Source organism: Oncorhynchus nerka, linkage group LG8 (genome assembly GCF_034236695.1).
Source record: "Oncorhynchus nerka isolate Pitt River linkage group LG8, Oner_Uvic_2.0, whole genome shotgun sequence".
NCBI lineage: Eukaryota > Metazoa > Chordata > Actinopteri > Salmoniformes > Salmonidae > Oncorhynchus > Oncorhynchus nerka.
This window is the reverse complement of record NC_088403.1, coordinates 28,800,891-28,818,959: the sequence shown is the minus strand read 5'-3', so window position 1 is coordinate 28,818,959 and position 18,069 is coordinate 28,800,891. Positions and strand designations below refer to the sequence as shown.

At 42.7% G+C, this 18,069-nt stretch overlaps 1 protein-coding gene across 1 annotated transcript; it reads left to right on the top strand.

The window, feature by feature from the left end:
• Positions 1 to 3,288: 3,288 nt before the first annotated feature.
• Positions 3,289 to 14,898, top strand: LOC135572698 (uncharacterized). Its single transcript, XM_065021128.1, has 3 exons — positions 3,289 to 3,697; positions 3,890 to 4,229; positions 14,883 to 14,898. The coding sequence occupies exons 1-3, from the start codon at positions 3,289 to 3,291 to the stop codon at positions 14,896 to 14,898; spliced, it is 765 nt and encodes a 254-aa protein (XP_064877200.1).
• Positions 14,899 to 18,069: the final 3,171 nt, after the last annotated feature.

Sequence of the window (18,069 nt, the reverse complement as noted above, 5' to 3'; positions counted from 1 at the left end):
TCCATGGCATGTTGGCGCATTTCACTGTCATCCGTGTTCTCCTTCCCATCAGGGAGACGAAGGCAGACCATCTATTTGCTTTGTAATGTCGACTGTCCTACGTTTAAAAAAGTGCTAGGAGCATCCATATCCTTGAGGATAGCAAAGTGAGACCTAATCAAGGCACCCTTCACTCTTTCATGTAGAAACGACTTCAGTTCATGTCTCTTGTCCTGTAAGTTCATGACTAGTCCGGGGTCATTCTGAGTGAGCAACTTCAATTCAATAGATTTGATGTCTTGTTCAAGGGCCCTGATAGTCTCTTTAACTTCAGCACTAGACAGAGCAGTATACTGTTGACAAAACACATGTACTTGGGCCTTCCCAACCTCCCACCATTGTCTCAAGGACTCAAAATGTAATTTAATAACCCTCCATTTTCCCCAAAACAAAAACTTTTCACACAACATGACGTCATGTAATAACTTAACATTAAAATACCAATAAGGTGATGACATTCGAGGACAGGACAAGTGAATCGCGACAGTAGCAATATGGTGATCAGAAAAACCTACAGGAGTAATGTCACTCCTTTCAACCCGACTACAGCTTCCAGTTGAAGATACACACAACCGCATCCGCAGTAGTACAAGACCATGGTGCTTGCTACTACAGTAGTGGAGCTGTGAGTGGGGAACGGCACCTCAGTACCTCCAGGCTCTGATCAGGCCCTACACCCAAACAAGGGCACTACAACCGTTCATCCACCTCTGGCCTGCTCGCCTCCCTACCACTGAGGAAGATACATACAGTTCCACGCTCAGCCCAGTCAAAACTGTTCAGCTGCTCTAACCTTCCCCCCAATGGTGGAACAAACTCCCTCACTACTACGCCACAACCTGACCTTCCAACCCACTACAGGAGTCAATCACCACCTTCCGGAGACACCTGAAACCCTACAGTGGTCAGATACTCTTTAAGGAATACCTAGGATAGGATAAAGTAATCCCTCTACACCCCCTCCCCTGAAAAGATTTAGATGCACTACTGTTCCACTGGAGGTCATAAGGTGAATGCACCAATTTGTAAGTCGCTCTGGATAAGAGCGTCTGCTAAATGACTTAAATGTAATGTAAATGGTCAGATACGTACAACCTGTCTAACCTTCCAACCCTACTACAGTAGTGATCAGATACACACAACCTGTCTAACCTTCCAACCCTACTACAGTAGTGGTCAGATACACACAACCTGTCTAACCTTCCAACCCTACTACAGTAGTGATCAGATACATACAACCTGTCTAACCTTGCTGCACTGACACCACCTTTATTACCTTTCAGCCATGTGTACTGCCTCAATGTTGCCTTTCTCCACATATCAGAAAGCTCAAACTCAGTTTATAGACCAGACAGACAAGTAGCTGACCGCAGGTGAGGTTCTTCAGCAGTGCGACCCCCCTAAAACCATACACCCCTCTTGGTCACACTGTCTTAAGGTTTCCTTTATTTGATCAAATACAGAAATACGCTCTGTACCCTCATTAGGAGCATAAACATAAAAACAATTATAACATCCGCCTTGACCAATGAAACCCGACCCTTGACCATCTCTTTTGTAGATACCACAGTCAGTACCATGACTGAGTATAAGCTGCCCCTCCCACCACATACCCCAGTCATCCTCATTAGCCTCATCACTATGTATCTCCTGTAGAAAAACTACATTAAGCCTTTTCTGTTTTATTACTTCTAATACCCAACACCCTCTTATTCCTGTACCTTCCCCCATTAATATTGAGAGAACCTACCCTTAGTACCTCCATATAGAAAATATGAAGGAAAAACTGAAGAAAAAAGCACCCTATGAGCATGATAATCATCATTGATTTAATTTTCTGTTAACCTGACCACGTTTCCCACTATCTTTTGCTGCCGTGACAGCAGTAACACATTTCCTCAAGCAGAAATGCTTCTTCACACTCAACTTGTCAAATCACACCGTCTTCTGTAACACCACAGCTGACCTCACAAACTTAGCAACATCAAAAAAAAATCTGCCAATTTAACAGATTTCCCAAAAGTCTGGTCCAGGAACCCATTTACCTCATCTAGATTGTGAATTGAGTCGTCACCAGCTGGTATCATATCAATAGGGATATCAGTCATGTCCATATCCTTCTCCCGATCCTCCTCAACTGTGGCCACAGACACCTGACTCTTCTCTGTCACATGCTCTTTTTAAGAAAAAACACCACCACTTTATTAATCCGTGACGCATAGGCAACATTTTCATGGCCTACCTTTTATCTCCTACGGCAACCAGAAACTCCTCCACGGTGACAGTAACTTCAGTAACACATCTGAAGCCTTGTCGAAGTGCCAGGGACGGCATTCCCATGTGGGTCACCGTCCCCATGTGGGTCGCCATACACACCAAAACCAGGGCAATTCCAATAACAAATACAAAATACCTAATTCTACCACAATATTTTAAAATCACGCATAGAAAATGGAAAACCCTCAAGAAAAGAAAACAAGAAAGAAAACACAGGCGATCTAACTCCAGACACTCCCAGTGGCACGCCCTGACCTTAGAGAGAAACGTTTTATTTCTCTATTTGGTGAGGTCAGGGTGTGATGTGGGGTGGGCATTCTATGGTTTGTATTTCTTTGTGTTTGGCTGAGTGTGGTTCCCAGTCAGAGGCAGCTGTCTATCGTTGTCTCTGATTGGGAATCATACTTAGGTAGCCTTTTTCCCCACCTATGTTGTGGGATCTTGTTTTTGTACAGCTCTTGTAGCCTACGGAACGGTACGTTCGTTTTGGTTTCACTTTGTTATTTTGTTGCTGGTTCTCATTTAATAAATACGATGACCACAAATTACTCTGCGCCTTGGTCTCCTTCAAACAACGCACGTTACAGAAGATCCTACCACAAAAAGACCAAGCAGCATTTTCTGGAGGAGTGGACATGGGAGGAGATACTGGAAGGCCTGGGCGCAGGCTGGAGATTATCACCGTCCAAGGGAGGAGATACTGGAAGGCCTGGGTGCAGGCTGGAGAGTATCACCGTCCAAGGGAGGAGATAGAAGCAGCTAGAGCGGAACGGCGAGGATACGAGGAAATAGAGGAACGGCAACTATACAAGGGGTCACGGCACGGAAGCCCGAGAGGCAGCTCCAAAACATTTTTGGGGGAGGCACACGGGGAGATTGGCGGAGTCAGAGTTTAGACCTGAGCCAACTCCCCGTGCTTACCGTGGGGAGCGTGTGACCGGTCAGGCGCCGTGCTATGCAGTGATGCGCACCATGTCTCCAGTGCGCAGTCACAGCCCGGTGCGCTATATTCCAGCTCCGCACATTGGACAGGCTAGAGTGGGCATCCAGCCAGGACGGATGGTGCCAGCTCAGCGCTCCTGGCCTCCAGTGCGTCTCTTCGGCCCAGGATATCCTGCGCCGTCTCTGCACACTGTGTCTCCGGTGCATCTGCACAGCCCAGTGCGTCCTGTGCTTGCGCCCCGCATTTGCCGGGCGAAAGTAACAATCCAGGCAGAATGGGTTGTGCCGGCTGTAGGCTTGAAACCTCCAGTGCGCCTCCACGGCCCAGTGTATCCGGTGCCTGCTCCACGCACCAGGCATCCAGTGCATCTTCCCAGTCCGGTGAGGCCTGTTCCAATTCCACGTACGTACCAGTCCTCCAGTATGTCTCCCCAGCCTGGTAAGCCCTGTGGCAGCTCCACGCACCAGGCTTCCAATACGTCTCCTCAGTCCGGTGAGACCTGTTCCGGCTCCACGTAGGAAGCCTCCAGTGATGATCCATGGCACGAAGCCTCCCGTGATGATCCATGGCACGAAGCCTCCAGTGATGATCCATGGCACGAAGCCTCCCGTGATGATCCATGGCACGAAGCCTCCAGTGATGATCCATGGCACGAAGCCCCCAGTGATGATCCATGGCACGAAGCCTCCCGTGATTATCCATGGCACGAAGCCTCCAGTGATGATCCATGGCACGAAGCCTCCAGTGATGATCCATGGCACGAAGCCTCCAGTGATGATCCATGGCACGGAGCCTCCAGTGAGTATCCATGGCATGGAGCCTCCAGCATCGATCCAGCGACGGTCTCCAGTCCGGGGCCTGCGGCGAGGGTCCCCAGTCTGGGGCCTGCAGGGAGGGTCCCCAGTCCGGGGCCTGCGGCGAGGGTCCCCAGTCTGGGGCCCGCAGCGAGGGTCCCCAGTCGGGAGCCTTGGTCTCCTTCAAACAACGCACGTTACACCCAGCATGCAGAGCGAGAGAGAGAGAGATTTTTCATTTTTATTAAGCCTTTATTTTATACTCAATTATTAACACAAATCATGGAACACTGTGCTTTTTCAGAAATTAAACAATAAATGTGTCATTCCTAAATACAAATAAATGTATTAAAATAAAAAATAGAATAAATACATTCAACTCATTGCATCAACAAGTATTTTCCGGTCCTTCATATAAGCCCACTTAAAAAGAATGGGAGATCTTATACAGCCGAGAAGAACTAAAAATCCACTTTTATTCTTGCTTTGACTAATCCTTTAAAAACACATCTTACATCCTGCCCGTATCCCCTGTCTATTTTATGTTTCCTACTCAGAAAAATTGACATCTTAGCTTGTCCCAAAATAAAATGTTGCTTACTATATTGAAACCCCAAAATAAAAAAATTGTTATTGAAAATCTCACTTACAGCTGTAAACATAGACTCCAGTATTTCAAAGAGAGGCTTTATCCTCTCACACTACATAAAACAGTGCATTTTTGTTCTCTTATGTTACAAAAACAACATCCATCTCCAACAATCGAGTTAATAACAGATACAAAAGCATTAACTGCAATGATGCCATGCAAAACCCTCCCGTGCATGTCCCCAGTGCACTTTTGTGACACAGGCTTGAACAACGCTCTCCATGTTGGCTTTACCTTGTCAGCAACGCCCCAGTTCTTCCCTCCAGGGATTGCATTTTCTATTCTTCAATTTATCTTGACACACCCATGATATGTCTTTTCCATTCACCTCATCCAAACCCACCACTTCCAACCTCCTCAAATCCAATAACAACATATTTTTTTCTGACTCTGGGATATTGGGTGAAATCCCTAGTCTTGGAAATGGGACATTTTCATCTTATACCTTCTTCTTGGGACTATTAAGCATAAACCACTCTTCTACTGACAGAGCCTTCCTGCAACTTCCCAGGAGTTCTCCAACAATCCTTTCCGACATCACCCCCAAATGTTCAGCCACCCATCCTCCATCCTTTAAGGTGGGCCTAGCCATGGCCATTAACTGTTTTAGGTGATGATTTTGCCCTTCACCAGAATCTTGGAGAAATGTGGAACAGCTGCAGTTGTACAATCCAGTCTTGCCCCATAATACACCAGAGGTTCCTCCACCAGCCAATGCACAGACTCTACCGGAGTGCGTCTGGACACCTTCATTATGCTCCAACTCCTAAGAAGGCCTCTGTAAAATGGAGTTACTCCATCCCTAGAAATCTGGTTACTATAAGCCAAAAATAAAGCCTTCTTTAAAACCTAATCCCCCGACCTGATGTAATACAAGACCTACCACCCCTCGACAAAACACATTTTCTCGTCCATAAAGCAACCTTTGAATAAACTGAAACCGGGAAGCAGCAGCACTACTAGCAAGATGTACAAGACCTTGTCCCTCATCCTCTTTTGACAAATTCAAAACACTTTGTGGAACCCAATGATATTTATACTAAAAGAAATCTACAATAATCACCTGTATCTTAGCCAGAAAGCCATATGGTGGCTGTAAAGATGACAGCCAAAGCCACAGTGCAGAGGCAACCACATTGTTAACTTCTTGCGTCGAGCCATCCCGGATCCGGTATCGTGACTACAGCCTCAAGCTCATTACCATAACGCAACGTTAACTATTCATGAAAATCGCAAATGAAATGAAATTAATCTATTTGCTCTCAAGCTTAGCCTTTTGTTAACAACACTGTCATCTCAGATTTTCAAAATATGCTTCTCAACCATTTCAAAACAAGCATTTGTGTAACAGTATTGATAGCTAGCGTAGCATTTAGCATAGCATTTAGCGTTAGCATTCAGCAGGCAACATTTTCACAAAAACCAGAAAAGCATTCAAATAAAATAATTTACCTTTGAAGAACTTCGGATGTTTTCAATGAGGAGACTCTCAGATAGCAAATGTTCAGTTTTTCCTGAAAGATTATTTGTTTAGGACCAATCGCTCCGTTTTCTGCGTCACGTTTAGCTACGAAAAAAACCTGTATCCAGGATTGTGTAAATCTATCCACAAGCTCATTAGCATAACACAACGTTAACTATTCATGAAAATTGCAAATGAAATGAAATTAATCTATTTGCTCTCAAGCTTAGCCTTTTGTTAACAACACTGTCATCTCAGATTTTCAAAATAGGCTTTTGAACCATAGCTAAACAAGCATTTGTGTAACAGTATTGATAGCCTAGCATAGGATTATGCCTCTCTTTCAGCATGCAACATTTTCACAAAAACCAGAAAAGGATTCAAATAAAATCATTTACCTTTGAAGATGTTTTCAATGAGGAGACTCTCAGTTAGATAGCAAATGTTCAGTTTTTACAAAAAATATTATTTGTGTTGACTAATCGCTCCGTTTTGTTCATCACGTTTGGGTAAGAAAAAAAATAAAAATAAAATATTAAGTCATTAAAGCGCAAACTTTTTTCCAAATTAACTCCATAATATCGACAGAAACATGGCAACATGGCAAACCAATGTTTAGAATCAATCCTCAAGGTGTTTTTCACATATCTATCGACGATAAAATCCTTCGTGGCAGTTGACTTTCTCTTCTGAAGAAATGGAACGCGCATGGACCTACAGATTACGCAATAATTTCGACACAGGACACCGGGCGGGACACCAGGTAAATGTAGTCTCTTATGGTCAATCTTCCAATGATATGCCTACAAACACGTCACAATGCTGCAGACACCTTGGAGAAACGACACAAAGGGCAGGCTCATTCCTGGCGCATTGACAGCCATATAAGGAGACATTGGAACACAGCGCCTTCAGAATCTGGGGCATTTCCAGTATGAAACTTCATCTTGGTTTCGCCTGTAGCATTAGTTCTGGGGCACTCACAGATAATATATTTGCAGTTTTGGAAACGTCAGAGTTTTGTCTTTCCAAGGCTGTCAATTCCATGCATAGTCGAGCATCTTTTCGTGACAAAATATTGCGCTTAAAACGGGCACGTCTTTTTATCCAATAATGACATAGCGCCCCCATAGGTTGAAGAGGTTAACAATAACAGCACGCCCCGTGTATGATATACGAGATAACAACCAATGGCATCTCCTCGTCCTCCCACCATTTCAAGCAAGCACCCGCTCCACTTTTTGTTCAATGTCCCCTCATCTCCTAGGTACACTAAAGGTATTCAAAACCTCCATGACACCATTCCAGCCCCACTGGCATAGCCACGATCCCTCCAGAACATTTTCTAATCTGTAAAGCACAACTTTTTTCCCAATTTACCTTTGCAGAGGATATTCCCCTAAACAGATCAACTATGAGACTCAAACTATCCACCTCTGCTTGATTTTTCACTAAAATAACTACATCATCAACATAGGATGAGAGACAAATAGGAGGAATATCCTCTGAAAGGTACACCCCTTCAATGCGACTTCTAATGCTAATAAGTAATGGCTCTGGTAGCCTAGTGGTTAGAGCACTGGGCCAGTAACCGAAAGGTTGCTGGAATGAGTACCCGAGCTGACAAGGTGAACATCTGTCATTCTGCATCTGAGCAAGGCAGGTAACCCATTGTTCCCGTGAATGTCGATTAAGGCAGCACCCCGCAACTCTCTGATTCAGAGGGGTTGGGTTAAATACGGAAAACACATTTCAGTCGAAGGCATTCAATTCAGTTGTACAATTGACTAGGCAATCCCCCTTTCTATAGCGATGGCATATAACATTCCTGATGAAGAACACCCCTGCCCAATACCTCTACACACTTTAAAAGGAGCACTCAAGCTACCGGTAACCTTCAGTACACTTTCAATGTCACCATATGTCACCTAGATCATGGCAATAAAACCAGAGCTGAAACCAAACGCTTCAAAACTGCGCCATAAGTATTGATGCTCAACTCGGTCTAATGCCTTTTCCTGATCAATTGAAATTAGACCAGCATCCAACCCAATAGCCCTAGAGACGTTCAAAACAATCCAGAATCTGAGAAATGTTATCCCCTGCCGGCAACACAGTGGGTCTGGTCCGTATGTATGATTTGCCTCATCACCACCCTCGGCCTGTTGGACAAAGCCTTAGACAGGATCGTATAATCAGTGCACAATAAAGCCACCGGCCTCCAGCTCTTCACCTCCCTCGGGTCACCCTTCTTTTGGCAGTAGGGTGAGGACAGCCCTCCTGCAGCTTATCAGTAGTAACCCTCCGGTCAAACTATCGTTAACTACTGCTAGCCAATCCTCTCCCAACATGGCCCAAAAATACTATAAAAGTCAACGTGAAGCCCATCAATGCCTAGCTCACTTCCATTTTCCATGCCTTTTAATACTCCTGCAAAGACAATGGTTACTCTAGCTCAACCTGAGCTTCTGCAGTCACCTGTGGAAGCCCATCAAGGAACAGCTGTGTCACTGTTTTATCCTCTTTGTACTCACACTTGTAGAGCATAGAACTCTACTGTCATCTTTCTAATTTTACTAGGGCTAGTGAGCTCTTGTCTAACAGCTGACTTGAGGCAATTCATTCTTCTTTGTCAATTATTTTTCTCTAAACCAAGAAAAATGTGGATGAGGCATCCATTTTAGAGATTCCCTGAAACGTACTTCTCACCAATGCCCCCTGTGCTCTGAGACCAAGCAGGTCTGCCAATGCAGCGTTTTTCTCATAAGAACTTGAGTATGCCTCAATCACCTGTGGTCTCAACCAAGGTCAGGAGATCCACTACTTCAGAATCTAGGGCATTCATTGATCTATTATTCTGACATTTCACATTCTTAAAATAGAGTGGTGATCCTAACTGACTCTCTGAGATCATTAAAGATCCCATGGCGTGTATCGTAATAGTAGGGGTTGCTAAATTCCCAATCTGGCCCTCAAATCATCACAATCACCTAATAATCCCCAGTTTACAATTGGCTCATTCATCCCCCTCCTCTCCCTGTAACTATTCCCCAGGTCATTGCTGCAAATGAGAATGTGTTCTCAGTCAACTTACCTGGTAAAATAACAGATAAATAAATAAAAAACTGACCGAAGTTGGGGAATTTTTGATAGGATTAAATGTCAGGAATTGTGAAAAATTGCGTTTAAATGTATTTGGCTAAGGTGTATGTAAACTTCTGACTTCGACTATATATATATATATATATATATATATATATATATATATATATACACTGAAAACACCGAAACCCAATTGAGTGAAAAAATGTCAGTAGTTCTCACAATCGCTCCTGCTTCCCGACTCACTCCCAGCATGCACTCTGATGAGAGAGAGAGAGAGACGAAACAATTAGTCTTTTTATCCGCCCCCTTGCTCTAGGTCATGGTGGAAAAAGTCATACTTGAGTAAAAGTAAGGATACCTTAATAGAAAATGACTTGTGTAAAATTTAAGTCACTCATTAAAATACTATCTAGGTAAAAGTAAAAGATAATTTGGTTTTAAATTTCTAAAATGTACTTAAGTATCAAAAGTAAAAGTATAAATAATTTACAATTCCTTATATTATGCAAACCAGATGGCACAATTGTTTTATTTATTTATTGACAGATAGCCAGGGGCACACTCCAACACTCATTTTACAAATGAAGCATTTCTGCCAAATCAGAGGCAGTAGGGATGACCAGTGTGAATTGGACCATTTTCCTGTCAAAATGTAACGAGTACTTTTGGGTGTCAGGGAAGTAAAAGTAAAAGTTGACAAAAATATAAATAGTAAAGTCAAGTATAGATAACCTATAAAACTACTTAAGTAGTACTTTGAAGTATTTTTACTAAAGTACTTTACACCACTGCTCTAAGTGTACCATTGACAGCCAATCTCACAGCAGGTCACCTCTAATTTAACTAATGGTAACAGCAGCCTTTGTCCTTGTTACGGATACAGTTATCCTGTGTGTGTGTGTATCCTGTGTGTGTGTTTCTTTTCTCTCCTTCTCCCCTCACAGGTGAAAATCATCACTCCCCAATCAGTCAACAATCAATCATCAATCAGAAGACACACCTCCTCCTATTTCCTACCCTATCACAGTTCCTTCCCCATGGTTTAAAAACCCCATCATTTGTTTGCTCTGAAGCAATCTCTAGCTCAATCTCTAGCTCAATCTCTCTGTAAATGACATGTCTGTAGGTCTCTGTGTTTCACTCTCGCTTTGTGTCTTAACCTCTCTTTTGTTTAAAGCACCTCCATAGCACTTTGTCATCACCTGTGAGTATTGTTTTTGGTTATGGTGTTTGTTTGTTGCTGGTGGGAAAAGGGGAAACCAAGACAAGTCGCCCATGGGCATACACTACCCGTAGGTGAACTTTGTTAAATACACTAGTTAGAACTGGGCGGACCACCCACTGTATTTTTGGTTAGTTAGTTAGCTGTTGTTAAAGTAGGCTAGTCTAGCTTAGGGGTGTTTTTGAATACTTATTGTTTCTTTCCTTGGGTCCAGCTCAGCCCCTTTTCCTGCTCCCCCCATTACCGTGTGTTTATAAATAAACCTAGAGTTTGACGGTAGATTTCTGTTGTCGTGGTTATTTCGTGCACACTTTTACTTTGTCACCATAATAATTTGCATGAGTTATGTTACGGGTCTCATTACCATCCCCCCTAGACTGTCGGGCCAAAAGGGATTCGTAACAGTCCTCCTACCCATAGGAGAACAGTGGCAACCCTCACTGCTATCGTCCTATTCCTACTCACCCTTCTTCAAATTTCCGTTGCCATGATTGAAGCCTACGTCTTCGTCCTCCTCCTTTATCTACAAGAACATGTCTAATGGCACACCAAGCACACGCATACCACACGGTTGACCCAAGCCCCTGACAGGCACTGCGGTCTGGTTCCACTTCCATTCACTCACACTGATAACTTTTTTTTTTTTTTTATCTATTTCACTTGCTTTGGCAGTGTAAACATATGTTTCCCATGCCAATAAAGCCCTTAAATTAAATGTAATTGAGAGAAAGGAGAGAGAGAGAGAGTAGAGTGGGAGAGTGGCCCAGCCCAGCCTGTTTGTCCTGCTCAACATGCACTGTCTGGGTGTTATAAAGCTCTCTGTCTTTCTCTGGATCCATCCATCCTTCACCTCTCCTTAAAGCCATTCATCTGTCCACACATATCGATCTCTGTTTATTCACATTCAACTCACAACAGGAGGCCGCTGAAAGACATATTGATTATGCATGCTGCGTGTGTGTGTGTGTGTCAACATTCGCACGCACAGAGACTGTATCTTCTGGCTGAGACACTGCTCATGCACTTTTGACTAGATGAGCTGACTTGATGAGAGAAGAGGTGGAGCAGGACCATAGCGAGAGGAGGAGAGGAATGCTGGTGAAGAAAGAATGTACAGTCATAACAGTGGATAGATGGACATTCCACCTCACAGCAACATTCCATTGTGGGTATAATAGGAGTGATATTGTATAATGCATAGGTGCATTGATCATCTCTCAAAGTATGTTTCCTTTTTTTCCTATCACAACATGAAAGTCTAGTGTCCCTCCACATTGAATGGACCTACATAGTTCGTGGAGGTTGAGAGGAAGGGAGGAGAAAGAAAGTAGAATTTAAAGGTTACAGAGAGGAGTGTAGGGGAAGGTGAGGTTATAGGTCATGGGAGGTCGTAAGGGTACCTGATGTTTTGGAGTTAGGGACATCCCCTCTCTCTCTCCTCTCCCCTGTGGGTCTTTTGTCAGGTTATTTCCAGCCTGTCGGAGGCATCTTGTTTCTGTGTGTTAACCTTTAACATGAGTGATGGGGTTCTTATTGTCTGTGAGGCAATAACTGTCTGGACACAAGTAATCTTCATGGTGACTGTGTCAAATCGAGTTTCCTACGCCGGCCCGAGCGTCTTTGTAGCGGGATCACACACTTGCACCACATTTGCACACTCTTGCTGTCCCCCCTGCGAGCAAACACACACACACACACACACACACACACAGAGAGAGAGCACTGTTTTTCAAGTATCACAGGCAGTCAGAGAGGAGCAGGTAATACACCACAAAAGCTCTGACTCTCAACATCTACATAGAGCTTGTTAATGCTATCAGACATCACTGTCTCACTTCTTTCTTTCCCTCTCTCTCTCTCTCTCTCTCTCTTTTCTCTCTCTCCCTCTTTCTCTCTCTCTCTCTCTCTCTTTTCTCTCTCTCCCTCTTTCACTCTCTCTCGCTCTCTCTCTTGTCTCTCTCGTCAGAGTCGGGAACCAAGAGCGATTGTGAGAACGACTGACATTTTGTCACCCGGTGTTCGGTGTTTTCAGTGTGTACATACATACATACATACATACATACATACATACATACATATATATATATTGATTAGTTTAGTTTAGTTGTTTTAAGATTATCTTGTCTCACTGTCACTAAGCACATATAGTTAAGGTTTGATCGTTGAGGTTCTTTTTCTCGAGGGCGCAGCCAGCAGGTGGGGCTGGTGACCAGTGAGATATACCTCCTGGAGCGCGTGTATAGTGAGATATACCTGCTGGAGATTACCTGGAGCCAGTGGGTTTGGCGAAGAGTATGAAGCGAGGGCCAGCCAACGAGAGCGTACAGGTCGAAGTGGTGGGCAGTATATGGGGCTTTGGTGACAAAACGGATGGCACTGTGATAGACTGCATCCAATTTGTTGAGTAAAGTGTTGGAGGCTATTTTGTAAATGACACCTCCGAAGTTGAGAATCGGTAGGATGGTCAGTTTTCCGAGAGTTTATTTGCAGCATGAGTGAAGAAGCGTTGTTGCGAAATAGGAAGCCAATTCTAGATTTAATTTTGGATTGGAGATGCTTACTCTTAGAACTACCCATCCCGGATCCGGGAGAATTGTCATCAACTACACTAATTAGCATAGCGCAATGGTCAAAAAATATTACAAAAAAATATTCATATTCATGAAATCACAAGTGCAATACTGCAAAACACAGCTTAGCCTTTTGTTAATCCACCTGTCGTCTCAGATTTTGAAATTATGCTTTACAGTGAAAGCAATACAAGCGTTTGTGTAAGTTTATCGATAGCCTAGCATAGCATTATGTACACTTAGCATCAGGAAGCTTGGTCACGAAAATCAGAAAATCAATCAAATGAACCGTTTACCTTTGACGATCTTCGGATGTTTTCACTCACTAGACTCCCAGTTACACAACAAATGTTCCTTTTGTTCCATAAAGATTATTTTTATACCCCAAAATACCTCCGTTTGTTTGTCGCGTTATGTTCAGAAATCCACAGGAAAGAGCAGTCATGACAACGCAGACGGAAATTGCAAATAGTCTCCGTAATGTCCACAGAAACATGTCAAACGTTTTTTATAACCATTCCTCAGGTAGTTTTAAAAATATATAAAATAGATAATATATCAACCGAGTGTGTAGGTTTTTCAATAACAGCTTGAGGACCAATGGCGGCTTTACTCAGTTGCGCAAAAACTCACTTTGAGAGCCCCCACCTATCCACTTACACAATGTGATCTTTCACGCTCATTTAAAAAAATAAAAGCCTGAAACTATGTCTAAAGACTGTTGACACCTTAGGGAAGCCATAGAAAAAAGGAATATGGTTGATATCCCTTTAAATGAAGGATAGGCATGCATAGGAACAGAAGGGTTTCAAAATAAGAGGCACTTCCTGATTGGATTTTCCTCAGGGTTTTGCCTGCAATATCAATTCTGTTATACTCACAGACAATATTTTGACAGTTTTGGAAACTTTAGAGTGTCTTCTATCCCAATCTGTCAATATATGCATATTATATATATGCATATTCTAGCATCTGGTCCAGAGAAATAGGCCGTTTACTTTGGGAACGTTATTTTTCCAAACATAAAAATAGTGCCCCCTAGCTTCAAGAGGTTAGTCACGTAATTAAAAACTTTGTCACATTAACCAATACAACGTCACGACAGGATGAACATGCTAAGGGGAAGGGGAAGGGAGACGGTGGGCAGATATGGTTTGAAAAGTAGGAAAGGAAAGCAGTGTGGTTACAGGGACATTGTGGTGGATCAGAACAAAGAGGGAGGGGAAACAGCCGGTGGGACCTGGACTGGGGTCGCTGAGTCGGTGCTGGAAAATGAAATTGGAGTTCAAGAGGAGATTGAAACAATGGAAAATGAAGCAGCTGTTTTCAAAGTACAGAGGATTAAGAGGAAGAATGTAAGGGGTGATGAAGGTTCTAATTCTAAAAGGAAGGTAGAAATTGATACATCAGTTGAGGATAAACAGGTTGTAGAGATGGTAGAGTTTTCCTCTGGGGAGGATAGCGAGAGTGAGTCATCTGACGCATCACAACAAAATAGCGAGAGAAATGGGGTGGAAGGGAGGCATGGGATTGAGAAGGTACGTCAATTTCTGAAATGTTCAATAGGGATGAAGTATATGCAGGATTACAATGTAACATATGTTTTCCTGAAAGTGATTTGTTTATTGAATCAGCAAAGGTTCTGATGTAAAAAAATAACGTGTAGGAGTTTTGACAAGCCCTGAAATCGCTACACTCAATAAAGTTGTCACGAAAGCGACAAGTGATTTAAATTCTAAGGGAAATTACAGAGTTCAGTCGCAGCCTTATCTCTGTAAAGAGATGTGTTTTCTGTCTCTTCCTCTGTATTTCTTTTTCCAGCCGTGAGCAGATTTAAGATTTCTTCTTTAAACGTAAATGGGGTGAGAGACGTTTTAAAAAAGAGCCGTGGTAAAGTATATAAGTTAATGAAGGGAAAGGTAAGTGAAGGGGAAAGGGAAGTAGGGGGTGGGGGGGGTGGGGTGGGGCAGTGGTGTGTAGTCATAAAAGCTCAAAAAGTAGGGGTGTGGCTATCCTGTTCTCAAAAGGTTTTTTCCCCTTTGTCATATGAGGTTGAAGAGGTATTTGAGGGGAGGTTAGAGCGAAGTATGAATACATCACTATGTGTTAAATACATGTATATGCCCCTGTGGTGAGTGTTAAGAGGATATGTTTTTTTAGAGACATTATCAAACCTCATATAGCCTCAAGGAATTTTTTAAAACGCCTTATTGTGACACACGAAATGAGTTATAATTAGCGGAGCCAACATTGAGACAGGAGACAGTACACATGGGCCCATGTGAGAGACTACACCATCTCTCTGGCCATTCTTCTTCTTTTGAGGATCAATCTCAGGTCTGTAAATCAAGTGTGATAACCCAAGTGGGATTTTCTGATCATTGTTTAAAAGGGATAGCTTTTTTTCAATTTTCGCAAAAAATGACATACCCAAATCTAACTGCCTGTAGCTCAGGCCCCGAAGCAAGGACATGTATTTTATTGGTACCATTTGAAAGGAAACACTTTGAAGTTTGTGGAAATGTGAATTGAACATTGGAGAATATAACACAATAGATCTGGTAGAAGAAAATACAAAGATCAAAACAAGAGTTTTTAAACAAAAATTCTTTACCACCATGTTTGAAATGTAACAGAGAGGTCGCAAATTCCAATGGTGTCCACAAGCAGTGTGTGTGCAAAGTTTCAGACTGATAACTTGAAGTATGAGCAAGCTACATGACATTTAGTGTGAAGTCACCCAGGTACATGTGGGCAAATAGTGAAGAACACATTTACATTTACATAAAATAATTCTGCAAGAATATCATCAAATCTTTATACTTGGACTTTGATTTAGCTTTTACAGAATTAGTAGCCATATGGTAAGTTAAACATTTGCAAAACACCCAGTTTTCATAACTATATAACTCTCCATATTCTTGCTATTTTTGTCCAAAAGGAAAAGGCTTGCTGTCGTACAAGGTTAGCAGCAAAATTGGGTGACAGATATGGGATTTCCCATAAAGCCCAGCTCATTGGTTATCTAGCTAGCTTTGTTTGACCCAGATTGGTGCTTATTTGACAAAGTTACAGTCAATCAAGTGAAGACCGCCAGTACCATCAGCACACCATGAAGGTGACGCTCTCTGACCAAATTTGGTGTCCTTTGGCTATACTACACTCCTAATGATATCGTGAAGTCTGGTTACATTCTAGGATCTCTGAGGAATAAATATGAAAGTCATTTGACTCGTTGAAACAACGTTTAGTGTTAGATTTTCACAAATTCCTTTCTTTGCAAATTGAACGAGTGGAAATACAAAATCGATCATGAATGCTAAATGGACCTTTTTAGGATATGAAAAATGATTTTATCTATCAAAACAACACTTCATGTTATCTATGGGACCCTTGGGATGGTAAATAAGAGCAAGATTTCAAAATGTAAGTACACATTTCACCTTCAGAAGTGAATTTATCAAACCTACAGTGGTGAAAAAAAGTGTTTGGTTGTTAGGAGCTCTCCTCAAACAATAGCACAGCATTCATTCACAGTAGCTACTGTAAATTGGACAGTGCAGTTATATTAACAATAATTGAAGCTTTCAGCGGATATAAGACACTTCTATGTACCGACATGTGTTGTTTCTCTAAACTCTGCGATCGTGACACACGGCGCTGCATCATTTACAACTGCCCCGTTGACGGGACGCCTATCCCTTATTAATAACAGTGTTCATTAATGCTGTAAAACCAAAAAGCACATACAGGCATTTTAATATAACTTTATTGAGTGATGCTCACTTCAGGAAAGGTTGTAGTTTTTTCTGGGAGAGGTGGAGAGGTTTCTGGGAGAGGTGGAGAGGTTTCTGGGTGAGGTGGAGGTCTCAAAAGGCCAGTTTTGTATCCCTTCAACAGGGGTGGGATATAGGGAAAATCCAGATTCAACAATTCTGTAATGAGTAGACGATGAAAGTCACCAGAGACATCACCAGATCAATGAATGCCCTAGAGTCTGAAGTAGTGGAACTCCTGACCTTGGTTGAGACCGCAGGTGATTGAGGCATACTCAAGTTCTTAAGAGAAAAACGCTGCATTGGCAGACCTGCTTGGTATCAGAGCACAGGGGACATTGGTGAGAAGTAAGTTTCAGGGAATCTCTGAAATGGATACCTAATCCAAATTTTTCTTTGGTTCAGAATCTGGAATCTGGAAAACGGAAGGGCACCAGGCATTGATGGGCTCCCCGTTGACTTTTTAAAGTCTTTTGGGGCCATGTCATGAGAGGATTGGCTAGCAGTAGTTAACGATAGTTTGACCGGAGGGTTACTACTGATAAGCAGCAGGAGGGCTGTCCTCACCCTACTGCCAAAAGAAATGTGACCAGAGGTAGGTGAAGAACTGGAGGCCAATGGCTTTATCGTGCACTGATTATATATACCTGTCCAAGGCTTTGTCCAACAGGCTGAGGGAGGTGATAGGGCAAATCATACATACGGACAAGTCCTACTGTGTTCCCGGCAGGCAGATAAGGTATAACATTTCTCTGATTCAGGATTTTTTGCCATCTCTAGGGCTATTAGGTTGGATGCAGGTCTAATTTCAATTGATCAGGAAAAGGCATTTGACCGAGTTGTACCTCCATACACCTTTGAAGCGTTTGGTTTCATCTCTGGTTTTATTGCCATGATCAGGGTGATATATGCTGACATTGAAAGTGTACTGAAGGTTAACGGTGGCTTGAGTGCTCCTTTAAAAGTGAGTAGAGGTATTAGGCAGGGGTGTTTTTTGTCCTGAATGTTACATGCCATCGCTATAGAGCCACTACTAAATAGCATTAGATGTCTCATTGAAGGTGTGTACCTTTCAGAGGATATTCCTCCCTATTTGTCTCTCACATTATGCTGACGATGTAGTTATTTTAGCGAAAAATCAAAAAGTGGTGGATAGTTTGTGTCTCTTGTTGATTGCTTTTAAGTATCTTGGAGTGTATCTAGGGGAAGAGGGGACTAGGGACAAAAATTGG

Coding starts and splice junctions, on each gene's coding strand:
- LOC135572698 (XM_065021128.1), top strand. CDS start 3,289: ATGTCTCCAGTGCGCAGTCACAGCCCGGTGCGCTATATTCCAGCTCCG. Junction 3,698..3,889: donor CAGTATGTCTCCCCAGCCTG/GTAAGCCCTGTG, acceptor CATGGCACGAAG/CCTCCAGTGATGATCCATGG.